Source organism: Somniosus microcephalus, chromosome 11 (genome assembly GCF_052327205.1).
Source record: "Somniosus microcephalus isolate GS21.2 chromosome 11, FLI_Smic_1.0, whole genome shotgun sequence".
Classification (NCBI taxonomy): domain Eukaryota; kingdom Metazoa; phylum Chordata; class Chondrichthyes; order Squaliformes; family Somniosidae; genus Somniosus; species Somniosus microcephalus.
Genome location: NC_140997.1, coordinates 40338346 through 40351761, shown reverse-complemented (window position 1 = coordinate 40351761; position 13416 = coordinate 40338346). Strand labels below are relative to the sequence as shown.

The following is a 13416-nucleotide window of genomic DNA, read 5'->3' as shown; positions in this document are numbered from 1 at the left end:
TCAAATAATGAGGCAAGTAACTGTAATTCAGTACTGCAATATATATATTGCACACACAGCTACCAGTGCTTATTTCTCATCTCTGAAAATAGTGCATTATCAGTCAGTAACTCCATTAACCTCACCTCTTCCTGAATGTATTGCAACAGGAATGGGGACGCTCGCAGATTATCAACTGGAATATTGAAAAATCCCTGGATTTCTTTCTGATGCAAATCCATTGTAATCAGGTGAGTCAAGCCTGAGGAGAGTGTGGAAATAAATACAAATCTGCAACAGCACCTCAAGTTCTTATGCACTTAGTGACCTAGCAGCAGCAATCAAACCACACAAGGAAAAATAAGTTACAGTACTTAAGCAGGATATTAACACAAAGACTTTTTCATTTGCCTTAAAAACTACATGCTTTAATTATTCTTGTTTTCTGAATGTGTTTCAGTTACCCCATACTTTAAAGTGAGTCGGCCTCCTTCACCAGGAAAAGAAAGTGACTGGGCACTTTCCAATAATTGCCTTTCCAATCATTTTATAGTTTCTGATGTGCGACCTCCCCCACCTCAGACCAGTCTTCATGTTCAAAATACTCTTTAAAAGTAGAGTTATAAACACTAGGAACAAGATACATCTGCAGAAAAATCTCAAGAAAATCATACAATGCATACTTTTGTTCTATTTATTCTCTACAAACTAAAGTCCACAATGGTGCCAAAAAACCTCAAGAGAATAGTGAAGGTTTGAAGACTGCTCTACGTGGCCACTTTGTATATGGAGTCTATAATGAGTCAATGAGGTGACTGAAGAGAGCTCATGTGGAATGAGCTTCCATTTTACCCGTCTGTTGACCAACCAGTTTACAATACACTATCTCAACACATTGTCACTTGGTGATGGGGTTAACTACTAAGGTTTTATTGCCCAGTAAACTAAATTGCACAAACACTAACCTTACTGGCGTATCATCCCAGAACTCGAAAGAGTCCACACTATCTCAGAAACTTTCACCAACACTTGAGATTTGTAAGAAATATGAGATCAGTCACTTAAGTATTAAAGTCTAAAACATTCCCAAAGTACCTCAGCACAATGTCCAAAATTCTAACAATGACTAAATCCTTCAAAATTGCTAAGTTGCAACAAACTACCAATTCCTCAAGAGTTTAAAAAAAAATTACATTAGGTCACCAAGTGAAGAATAAAACAGGCAAACCTACTCACTTGTAAACTGGGGAGAAAAGACTGGGTCTGGTTTTCAAAAAATAAATTCAGCATCATTCAACATATGCAAAATTAACTGCAGCCAGTTTCCTGGCTATTGTAACCTGACTACACACAGCACATTTCCACTCTACACAACATTAGTTCAGAAAGAGACTCCAAATACAAATAATTAGGAGCAATTAGGTGCAACTTACTTCTTAAAGCGTTTTTTTGGGCATCCATGGCAACTACATCACCAAAAATCTCACCTTAAATTTCCAGGTCTTTCGTGATGGATACAGTAGCATTAGCAACTAAATAAGACTACTGACAGTACTCACTGAGTAGCGTCTCAGAACATCCAATGCTTGTCCAGGTGGGTAAACAAGGAGAGATTCAAAAGAGTGGGTTCATATTTCATAGAATCATAAAATGTTACAGCACAGAAACAGCCATTCAGCCCATCGAGTCTGCACCAGTGTTTTTCTCCACCAGTCACCTGGTCTACTCACATTCTCTTGCTCACTTTTCATACCCTTTAACATTCTTTTTCAAGCAACAATCAAATTATTTTAAAAGAATTTAAGGACCCTCTGCTTTAATGAAGGTTTGTGGCACCAAATTCTAATCAACTTGGTGTAAACCTCCCCTGCAATGATTTAAAATTTGAATTAGGGCAAGGTTTAAAAACATCAAACCTCCACTTTTTACTTGTAAAATAACTAATCAGAAATCTTTTATGGATGAGGAAAGATGACATCTATAAATATATACTTCAATGATTTATGACCACCATTTCTCCCCAGTGAACAGCTCTCGCGGTTGGGTGGCAGTGCCATTAAAATTCCCCAAGTAGGGAACTTCAGATTTGAGCGAGAACACCTCTCCTATTCTCAAACACCCATCCCACAGGATGCAGGAAGGTGTGGCATGGATAGAGTTGTCCATTTGCCCAAATGGTATGTAGCTCAAAGGGAAGCTTGACTGTAAAGTTTAGAACATGCAGCCTATCTCAATGCCCTAGCTGTTATATACCTTATGCTGGCTCTCTAAAACATATCTAATAGCATCAGCCTTGGCTCAGTGGTAGTTCTTTCACCAGAGCCAGAAGATTGGGCATTCAAGCCCCATTCTAGGACTTAAGCACATAATCTAGGCTTACACATCAGTGCAGCACGGAGGAGTACTGCATTGTCGGAGGTGCCGTCGTTCAAATCAGAATTCAAATTGAGGCCATCAGCCCTCTCAGCTGGATGTAAGTCGTCCCTTGGCATTATTCGAAGAACAGGGACGTTCTCCTGGTGTTCTGGCCAATATTTATCTCTTGATCACCACCAAAAATAGATTAACTGGTCATTCATCTCAGTGCTGTTTGTGGGGCCTTGCTGCGCACAGATTTGCTGTTACGTTTGCCTACCTAACAGTGATTACACTTCAGAAGTAATTCATCGCCTGTAAAGTTACTGTGGGATGTCTCGAGGGTGTGAAAAGTGCTACATAAATTAAAGTTCTTTCCTTTCTAAATAAAAACATCTTCTCTACAAGCACTTCATACACAGTTCCCATAAACTGAGTTGCAGAACGAACGACCCAAGCACAACTCACCAGCTTTACACATCATGGATGCCAGGAGCTTGGACACAATGGAACCTCGTTTCCTCATCTTACATTGCTTGCTGTATGGAAAGTAAGGGACAACACCAATGATATTCTTGGCACATGAGGTCTTAGAGGCATAGATCATGATAAGGAGTTCCATAATGGTGGTATTGACATCCCTGTTGTACAAGAAAAAGCAAGATTTATTTATTTTAAAAAAAACATCTGTTCACTAATATCAGGCAATGAAATTTTAAATTATGTTTTTAACTCCCTTACTTCCCCCCTTTTTTATTAAAAATAAGCCGTCCTCAATCAAGAGCAACAGAAGGTCTACCTGCAGGATATCACTGCCACGCCTTGTGTAACTTGAAGAGTGCAAGAGAAGATCCCCTGCTATCAGTACCAAGTAAAAACAAGTTAAATCTTATTCCTCCCCAAGGGATCCCAAACATGCAAGTGACTTAAGACTAGGATTCAAACTCTGATCTGGTGGAGTCCCAAAAATTCAGTACTGTAGCTACAAGGCCATTCATGAGAACATTACATTCTCCAAGTGGCCATTGTAAAACTGAAATTTAAAAAAAGTAGACATCCCTAATTTAAGCCTGCTCAAGTTAGTCTCATTTAAAAAAGGCTCATCATCCAGCATTATGCAGCACCAGTTCACAGACATTACTAGTTGCTTTGTTCAGTCAATTGGCTTGAACCAGATCATTGAAAGAGACACACTTGTAGGGTTTTTTTTCCAAATAAAAAGGCTAGGGAAACAAAGTAATACTTCTGAAAAACGATCATGGGTTTCAACTCCTACCAGAACTGTGGTTGAGACTGGTTTCCTGAACAGAGTCAGAACAGATATACTAGCATGACCAATACTCATTGAAAAAAGATCCATTAATACAGACAAAATGATCACTGAAATGAAAGTAAATGCTTTATATACTGATTTTTCCTAATGTTTCTATTCTAAATTTGGTATTTCGATGCAGCTGAAAAAAAGGAGTTCCAACTTTTAAATGCATGTGCACCACCTGCAAAATAAATGAAGGTCACTTTAGTGGTCATTCTTCTATAATCAAAGAAACAGGAGGGACGTTCCTTCTTCGATCACAGTTGTACACTGCAGTTACAAACCAGCTTCAACTTGAAATCAAAGATAGCAAAGATTGGAATTAAAGCTTTACTTTCAAAATACACCTCTCAAAACCCAAATGCAAACTGTAGAAGTTTATTTTTCCTGTTTGACCAGTAAAATGCACAGCTGAGATGAAGTTATGTTTTACCACAGTACTTACTTTGAAACAGTCTGAATAATAAACACATCTTTTCCTCTGACAGATTCTTGAATCTGTACTCTTGTTTCTATCAAAAAGAAAAGAAAATACCATCAAAAAATTAAGTAACTTCAAATGGAGTTCAAACTAATTTCACATTGCTAATCCCGATTCTTCTTCAGCTTGATCGAAACAGCTACCTCAGTTCAAAAAATATGAAAGATATACAAAAGTAACTGCTGATACACAGTAATGAAAAAGATGCACTGAAAACACTTTCTCCACAATCTAGGTGTAAAATCTTATTGTAGGTGAAAAGGTTTCCAGCAGCAACAAAGTATTGCCCACTAGAAACAAGCGGAGAAAGACAGGGAAACTCTGTGGGTAAAATATTCCGTTATTAGGTATTCTGCATTTCTATCAAACAAAGACAAGAGGAGTTGGGACCACACCACTGCCGATGTTTACAGGATCGGTTATTGCACCAATAAGGGAAGGAGACAAGTCATTTACCAGGGTCACAAAGTGGTGCAACCTTTTTTTCCTACTTCCATTTGAATTTTTGCTCCTATGCAATATTTACATGAGAAAATCAGGTTTAGAACAGGCAAGATAAACAATGATTCAAATACAGCAAAGGAAACTATTTTTAACTGGCATGCCATAGAATATTTGAATACTTTGAGACTGAAGCTGTTGCCATAGGTAAATTGCATAAATTCCTTCGGCTGATGCTTGTATTTCAAGTTTCCAAGGTAGACAGGTCACTTACGTACAAGCCATTCTTACAAAAAGATCTTAACAAGCAAAAAGATAAATGGCCATTTCATGAAGAGATTTTGTGAGGAAGTAGAGATGAAGGAGAGGGGCTTGGTTGCATCATCAAACTGTTCTTTCACTTCTGCGATCTGGATTTGAATGTAGACCCAAAAGACAATTATTTCATCTCTGCTTCTCCCATTTCAGTTATGTGAAGTGAGCTTAGAAAGTTGCATCCCATCAGGCCCTATTGGTCAATCGTCCATAGCACAAGACTGCTCATAACAGCACTACAGCACAGTCATCACAACTGGAATGGGGAAGTGAAAACATTATACTGCTACAGGGCAAGCACTGTGCTGAGGGTGTATTGTTAAGGCACCATAGAATGCACTTTATTCTGCAACTGACCAAGGTTTGCTTGATCTGGGAGTATTGTTTCTCCAGCACTACACATTGTCAATATATCATTCCATGTCGCCAGGAGGAGTGTTGCTTTGTTCACCCATTACATGGTGTGTTTCGCAGCCACCCACGCAACCAGAGTTCATTTGCACAACACTCTCATGCTGGCAAGTCAACTGATCAAAGTGAATTTCTTAATGGATATATTGCTGACTGCCGATTCAGTCTCCACTGTTTATCCCAATTCAGAACAATGCAAAGCCTAAAAGAGCCAAATCAAGTGAAACTCTCAACTAATTCTTTCCAACAAAAATATAATGGAGCAGAACCAAGTGATCTTTTCTTTTAAAGGCAGCTGTACAAGAGCGACTTTCCCACAGAAATATTTACTTTTAAAATGTTCAGAAGCAGCAGTATTGATTAGGAGCAGTGAATAACTGACAATCAAGGTTACTAGTTCAGTTTTCACAGAAAATATCAGATCGCCACTGCTTAGCACAGTAAGAATCCCAAAATGCCATTTAATAACAGAATTTGACCTATTCAATCACTAAATCAGTGCTGTTGAGAAACCTTAAACCTTTGCATCCGAGAACTTTAGTGCACTTGAAAAGAACAGCTCACCCTAATTTAATCGAGACTACAATTCCTCCTGGTCTCAAATTTCCTCCTCACATTGAGCGATACTAGTATTTGCCTTGTTGCAGTACCATGAAACTCATCTCAGAAAGCAATCATAAATTTTTTTTAACCATTTAAATTTGAACTGGCAACAGGTTTTTCAAACCTCAAATTCAGTCCCAGGGCCGATAGTCCACTGAACTATTTCTACTTTTGAAACCTGAGAAAGCTACACACTAGATAGCACCACCCGCTGTACATGGCCTTCTTTGAACTCACAAAAGGCCTTCGACACTGTCAACCGTGAGGAATTATGGAGTGTCCTCCTCAAATTCGGCTGCCCTCAAAAGTTTGTCACCATCCTCCACCTGCTTCACGACGACATGCAAGCTGTGATCCTGACCAATGGATCCACCACAGACCCAATTTATGTACGGACCGGGGTCAAGCAAGGCTGTGTCATCGCACCAACGCTCTTCTCGATCTTCCTGGCTGCAATGCTCCATCTCATCCTCAGTAAGCTCCCTACTGGAGTGGAGCTAACCTACAGAACAAACAGGAAACTGTCCAGCCTCCGTCGCCTCCAGTCCAGATCCAAGATCGTCCCAACCTCGGTCATCGAATTACAGTATGCAGACGACGCTTGCGTCTGCGCACATTTGGAGGTCGAACTCCAAACCATCGTCAACACCTTCACCGAAGCGTACGAGAGCATGGGCCTTACACTAAACATCCGTAAGACAAAGGTCCTCTACCAACCTGCCCCCGCTACACAGTACTGCTCCCCAATTATCAAAATCCATAACGAGGCCTTGGACAACGTGGACCACTTTCCATACCTCGGGAGCCTACTGTCAACAAGGGCAGACGTCGATGACGAAGTCCAAGACCGCCTTCAGTGTGCCAGTGCAACCTTCGGTCACCTGAGGAAGAAAGTGTTTGAAGACCAGGACTTCAAACCCAAGCTCATGGTCTACAGAGCAGTAGTGATACCTGCCCTTCTGTATGCTTCAGAGACTTGGACCATGTACAGCAGGCACCTCAAATCCCTGGAGAGGTACTACCAAAGCTGCCGCCGCCAAGATCCTGCAAATCCATTGGCAGGATAGGTTCACCGACGTCCGTGTTCTCGCTCAGGCCAACATCCCCAGCATCGAAGCTTTGACCACGCTCGATCAGCTCCGATGGACGGGCCACATCGTCCGCATGCCCGATACGAGAATTTTTAAAAAATTTGTTGATGGGGTCTGGGCGTCGCTAGCAAGACCAGCATTTATTGCCCATCCCTAGTTGCCCTTGAGAAGATGGTGGTGAGCCACCTTCTTGATCCGCTGCAGTCCGTGTGGTGATGGTACTCCCAACAGTGCTGTTAGGTAGGGAGTTCCAGGATTTTGACCCAGCGACGATGAAGGATCAGCGATATACTTCTAAGTCAGGATGGTGTGTGACTTGGAGGGGAACTTGGAGGTGGTGGTGTTCCCGTGCGCCTGCTTCCCTTGTCCTTCTAGGTGGAAGAGGTCGTGGGTTTGGGAGGTGCTGCCAAAGAAGCCTTGGCAAGTTGCTGCAGTGCATCTTGTAGATGGTACACACTGTAGCCACGGTACGCCAGTGGTGGAGGGAGTGAATGTTTAAGGTAGTGGATGGGGTGCCAATCTAGCGGGCTGCTTTGTCCTGGATGGTGTCGAGCTTCTTGAGTGTTGTTGGAGCTGCACTCATCCAGGCAAGTGGAGAGTATTCCATCACACTCCTTACTTGTGCCTTGTAGATGGTGGAAAGGCTTTGGGGAGTCAGGAGGTGAGACACTCGCCGCAGAATACCTAGCCTCTGACATGCTCTTGTTGCCACAGTATTTATGTGGCTGGTCCAGTTAAGTTTCTGGTTAATGGTGACCCCCAGGATGTTGATAGTGGGGGATTCGGCGATGGTAATGCCATTGAATGTCAAGGGGAGGTGGTTAAACTCTCGCTTGTTGAAGATAGTCATTGCCTGGCACTTCTGTGGCGTGAATGTTACCTGCCACTTATCAGCCCAAGCCTGAACGTCGTCCAGATCTTGTTGCATGCGGGCATGGGCTGCTTTATTATCCGAGGAGTTGTGAATGGTGCTGAACACTGTGCAATCATCAGCGAACATCCCCATTTCTGACCTTATGTTGGACGAAAGGTCATTGATGAAGCAGCTGAAGATGGTTGGGCCTAGGACACTGCCCTGAGGAACTCCTGCAGCGATGTCCTGGGGTTGTGATGATTGACCTTCAACCACCACAACCATCTTCCTTTGTGCTAGGTTCGACTCCAGCCAGTGGAGCATATTCCCCCCAATTCCCATTGAGTTCAGTTTTACTAGGGCTCCTTGATGCCACACTCGGTCAAATGCTGCCTTGATATCAAGGGCAGTCACTCTCACCTCACCTGGAATTCAGCTCTTTTGTCCATGTTTGGATCAAGGCTGTAATGAGGTCAGGAACCCAACCTGGGCATGTGAGCAGGTTATTGGTGAGTAAGTGCCGCTTGATAGCACTGTAGATGATACCTTCCATCACTTTGCTGATGATTGAGAGTAGACTGATGGGGCGGTAATTGGCCGGGTTGGATTTGTCCTGCTTTTTGTGGACAGGACATACCTGGGCAGTTTTCCACATTGTTGGATAGATGCCAGTGTTGTAGCTGTACTGGAACAGCTTGGCCAGAGGCGCGGCTAGTTCTGGAGCACAAGTCTTGAGCACGATAGCTGGGATGTTGTCGGAAACTATAGCCTTTGCTGAATCCAGTGCGTTCAGCCGTTTCTTGAGATCACGTGGAGTGAATTGAATTGGCTGAAGACTGGCTTCTGTGATGGTGGGGACCTCGGGAGTAGGCCAATATGGATCATCCACTCGGCACTTCTGGCTGAAGTTGGTTGCAAACTCCCAAAGCAAGCGCTCTACTCGGAGCTCCGACACGGCAAGACAGCCCCAGGTGGGCAGAGGAAATGCTTCAAGGACACCCTCAAAGCCTCCTTGAAAAAGTGCAACATCCCCACCGACACCTGGGAATCCCTGGCCCAAGACCACACAAAGTGGAGGAGAAGCATTTGGGAAGGAGCCGAACACCTAGAGTCTCTTCGCTGGGAGCAAGCAGAAGCCAAACGCAAACAGCGGAAGGACGCACATCAACCCAAGAACCCCACCCACCCACCCGCCCCCTTCAACCACTGTCTGGCCCACCTGTGACAGACACTGTAGGTCCCGCATTGAACTCATCAGTCACCCAAGAACTCATTTTTAGTGTGGAAGCAAGTCATCCTCAGTTCCGAGGGACTGCCTAAGAGATAGCAACTATGAAAATTAAATGTAATGCTGAGTATTTGGCACGTGACGCTTGTTCCCATAAAGCCTGCGAGGAGAAACTACAAATTTAGTCTATTCCAAATGTATTGACTAGCTTTACTTCACATTTGGGTCTATATAGATCCTCAAAAAAATCATTCAATACTAAACATTTCTGTTTTATGCTTACATATCTCAATGTAAACACATTTTTTTCTGCTTTTTTTGGTCGCTGGCTTGTGGTTTTACTTTTCCTCTGCTGCTTCTGATCTACAGTGACCTCCAGCTTCGCCATCACCTTCCTGCACCGTAACCGATTCTCTGCCCTTCAAATAGCTTCTGGACTTCATTCATCTGCTACACCTTTCTCCGAACTTGCACAACAGTTCGTCGATGCTCCACGCCGACTCCATCCTACCTATCTATGTCAACTATTTCCCTCCACGGGACCTACGACTTGAACTCTAGACTCCCTACTATTGTCACCAACCCATTCCCTGCTACTACCAGAAAATGTGCATCCCTATAACCAGGTCTACGTAACTTGAGTTTTTCCATGTCCGTTCGCATGCGCATGTTGGCTGCCGCTCTGGACCCGAGTCGTTCACTTATATTTCCACCTTTTTTCTCCCCCCCCCCTTTTCTTTTCTCTCTATCCCTCCCTGACTGCTCTCTCTTGTCGTCATGCCGCCCTTCATCTCTCCTCTCTGCTACTCTACCCTCCCAAATCCCTACCCTTCACTACTCTTCGACCTTCCTACTCTCCTGCCGCTGTCCCAGGCTTGACTCCCTCTTAGATAAGTCTACAACTTCCCTATGTGCCTCTCTTGGCATCCACTGAAGGGCCCACCATGGCACTCGTTGCTGTCTCCACACGAGTAGCAACCCCAACTGTTCCATCCTACTCTCTCACTGACCTTCCTGTCTAGCATGCCTGCGGGGGACTAATCTTGCCAATCTCTTCCCCGTGCAACTCACCACTCCAAACGCTGAACCTGTGGATGCTGGCTGTGGATCAGCCATCACCGACCCTCTATGCATCTCCCTGTACAGCAGGCACCTCAAAGCACTGGAGGTACCACCAGGCTGCCTCCGCAACATCCTGCAAATCCATTGGCAGGATAGGTGCACCAACGTCAGTGTCCTCACTCAGGCCAACATCCCCAACTTGCCTCTGCCCACCTGGGGCTCTCTTGCCATGCCGGAGCTCCGAGTACAGTGCTTGTTTTGGGAGTCTCGTATCGGGCATGTGGACAATGTTGACCCGTCCATCGGAGCTGATCGAGCGTGGTCAGAGCTTCAATGCTGGGGATGTTGGCCTGAGCAAAAACACCGACGTTGGTGCGCCTATCCTGCCAATGGATTTGCAGGATCTTGCGGAGGCAGCGTTGGTGGCACCTCTCCAGTGCTTTGAGGTGCCTGCTGTACATGGTCCATGTCTTTGAGGCATACAGCAGGGCGGGTATCACTGCTGCCCTGTAGACCATGAGCTTAGTGCCGGGTTTGAGGTCCTGGTCTTCAAACACTCTCTTCCTCAGGCGACCGAAGGCTGCACTGGCACACTGAAGGCGGTGTTGGGCTTAGTCGTCGACGTCTGCCCTTGTTGACAGTAGGCTCCCGAGGTATGGAAAGTGGTCCATGTTGACCACTCCATCCTCCTCCAAGTGGGCCACTCCATCTTCCTCCAACGCCTCTCCACCATCGTCCAGTTGGGTGGGACTGCACTCGCCTGGTTCCATTCTTATCTATCTAATCGTAGCTAGAAAAATCACCTACAATGGCCTCTCTTCCCACTACCACATCGTTGCCTCTGGTGTCCCCCAAGGATCTATCCTTGGCCCCCTCCTATTTCTCATCTATATGCTGCCCCTTGGCGACATCATCCAAAAAACACAGCGTCAGTTTCCACATGTTTGCTGACGACATCCAGCTCTACCTCACCACCACTTCCCTCGACCCCGCCACTGTCTCTAAATTGTCAGACTGCTTGCCCGATATCCAGTACTAGAGGAGCAGAAATTTTCTCCAATTAAATATTGGGAAGACCGAAGCCATTGCCTTCAACCCTGCCACAAACTCCATTCCCTAGCCACTGACTCCATCCCTCTCCCTGGCATCTGTCCGGGCTGAACCAGACTGTTCGCAACCTTGGTGTCATATTTGACCGTGAAATGAGCTTCCGACTACATATCCGCTCCATCACCAAGACCGCCTACTTCCACCTCCGCAACATTGCCCATCTCCGCCCCTGCCTCAGCTCATCTGCTGCTGAAACCCTCATCCATGCCTTTGTTACCTCTATATTTGACTATTCCAACGCACTCCTGTCTGGCCTACATAAACTTAGAGGTCATCCAAAACTCGGCTGCCTGTATCCTAACTTGCACCAAGTCCCGTTCACCTATCACCACTGTGCTTGCTGACCTATATTGGCTCCCGGTTAAGCAGCGCCTCGATTTCAAAATTCTCATCCCAGTTTTCAAATCCCTCCAAGGCCTCGCCCTCCCTCTGTAATCTCCTTCAGCCCCACAAACTCCCCCCCCCCCCCCCCCCTCCCTCCCAGAGATATCTGCGCTCCTCTAATTCTGGCCTCTTGAGCATCTCTAATTACAAATCGCTCAACCATTGGTGGCCGTGCCTTCAGTTGCCTAGGCCCTAAGCTCTGAAACTCCCTTCCTAAACCTCTCTGCCTCTTTCCTCCTTTAAGATGCTCCTTAAAAACTACCTCTTTGACCAAGCTTTTGGTCACCTGTCCTAATTTTTTATATGGCTCGATGTCAATTTTTTTTGTCTTATATCACTCCTGTGAAGCACCTTGGGACTTTTACTATGTTAAAGGTGCTATATAAATACAAGTTGTTGTTGTAAACAAATATTCTAGTTTGCATCTACTACAGAAGAGGAATATACATCACTGCCTATAAACACACTTTGGGTGTTCCTGAACAAAACTGTAAAGGACTGTATTACTTCTCACAAGTAGCAACCTTAATTTTCTATAACGTAACTCCTAATGCTGCATTTCTATCAACAATCTGCCCGATAAAAGTATCCAATTAAAATCGGGAGAGGAACTCACCCAATGAATCATTAGGAACATGCACTACATGATATAGTGCTACAGTATGCAGACTACAAAACACAAAGGTACAATTCCTGATCTATGCTGTGTTATTTAAGGTATAATAATTGTACTCTCAGTCCTTGGGAGGGCAAAAAACAAATTAACCTGGATTTCCACACCTAATCAACGACCCTCAGTGACTTCTACTGCAAAGAGCATGTGCGAGGTCACTGGGCCTGGCCAATGGGCTGTCAACATATAGTTTAAAGTTATACAAAGCAAGGGTCCAGAGGGCTGTCCGTGCCCTGACACAAGTCACCATCTTCAAGGAAAGAGGTGAAAGATTATTTTAAATTCAGAGGTCGGGGGAAAGTAATTGTCTGATCTCTGACACTTGCTGAATTGATAAGTGAGTCTTGTTACATTAGGATATAGAAAGCTCAAGATTTAAAAAAAACAAGACACTATTCTGCCTCAGAATTGGACCCCTCAAAAACCTACATCAGAGCTGGGTTGACTTGAAACCAGAACCAACTCCCGAGTAATTCATTTGGTAAATGCAGTGTACGACAGCATGGGTTCAATCGTTGGTTTGTACGGAGTTAGCTGATCTCAGCCATGGCAGTGATTGGATACAACTGGCCCCAGCACCCTTTAGCTGGTGGAGGTGGAGGTGGAAAGACAACCAGAGTTTCTGCTCCAGAAGGTTAGGTAGTATGTGCATGTACGATGAGTATAAATAGTAATATGTGCATGTACGATGAGTATAAATAGCATCAATCGGGGCTGTGACAACATAAGAAACAGGAGCAGGAGTAGGTCATTCGGCCCCTCAAGCCTGCCTCGCCATTTAATAAGATCATGGCTGATCTGATCTTGGCCTCAACTCCACTTTCCCACCTGTTCCCCATAACCCTCGACTCCCCTGTAGCTCAAATATCTGTCTATCTCCGCCCTGAATATATTCACTGACTCCGCCGCCACAGCTCTCTGGGGTAGAGAATTCCAAAGATTCTCAACCCTCAGGGAAGAAATTCCTTATCTCTGTTTTAAATAGGTGACCCCTTATTCTGAAACTATGCCCCTAGTTCTAGATTCCCCCACGAGGGGAAACATCCTCCCTGCATCTACCCTGTCAAGCCCCCTCAGAATCTTATGTTTCAATAAGGTCACCTCTCATTCTTCTA

The 13416-nt window shown here is 44.6% G+C and overlaps 1 protein-coding gene across 11 annotated transcripts in view; it reads right to left on the bottom strand.

The window, feature by feature from the left end:
• The window catches only part of prpsap2 (phosphoribosyl pyrophosphate synthetase-associated protein 2), a 40758-nt gene that overhangs the window by 16371 nt on the left and 10971 nt on the right, over window positions 1-13416 (bottom strand). For 10 of the 11 annotated variants that reach the window (XM_086000523.1, XM_086000532.1, XM_086000526.1 and 7 more), the window contains exons 4-6: window positions 4095-4161; window positions 2803-2975; window positions 126-241 (exon numbers count right to left, since the gene is read on the bottom strand). In XM_086000523.1, the coding sequence (XP_085856649.1) occupies window positions 126-241; window positions 2803-2975; window positions 4095-4161 (356 nt within the window). The remainder of the gene's footprint in view (window positions 1-125; window positions 242-2802; window positions 2976-4094; window positions 4162-13416) is intronic. The other variant, XM_086000531.1, reaches the window with a different exon arrangement.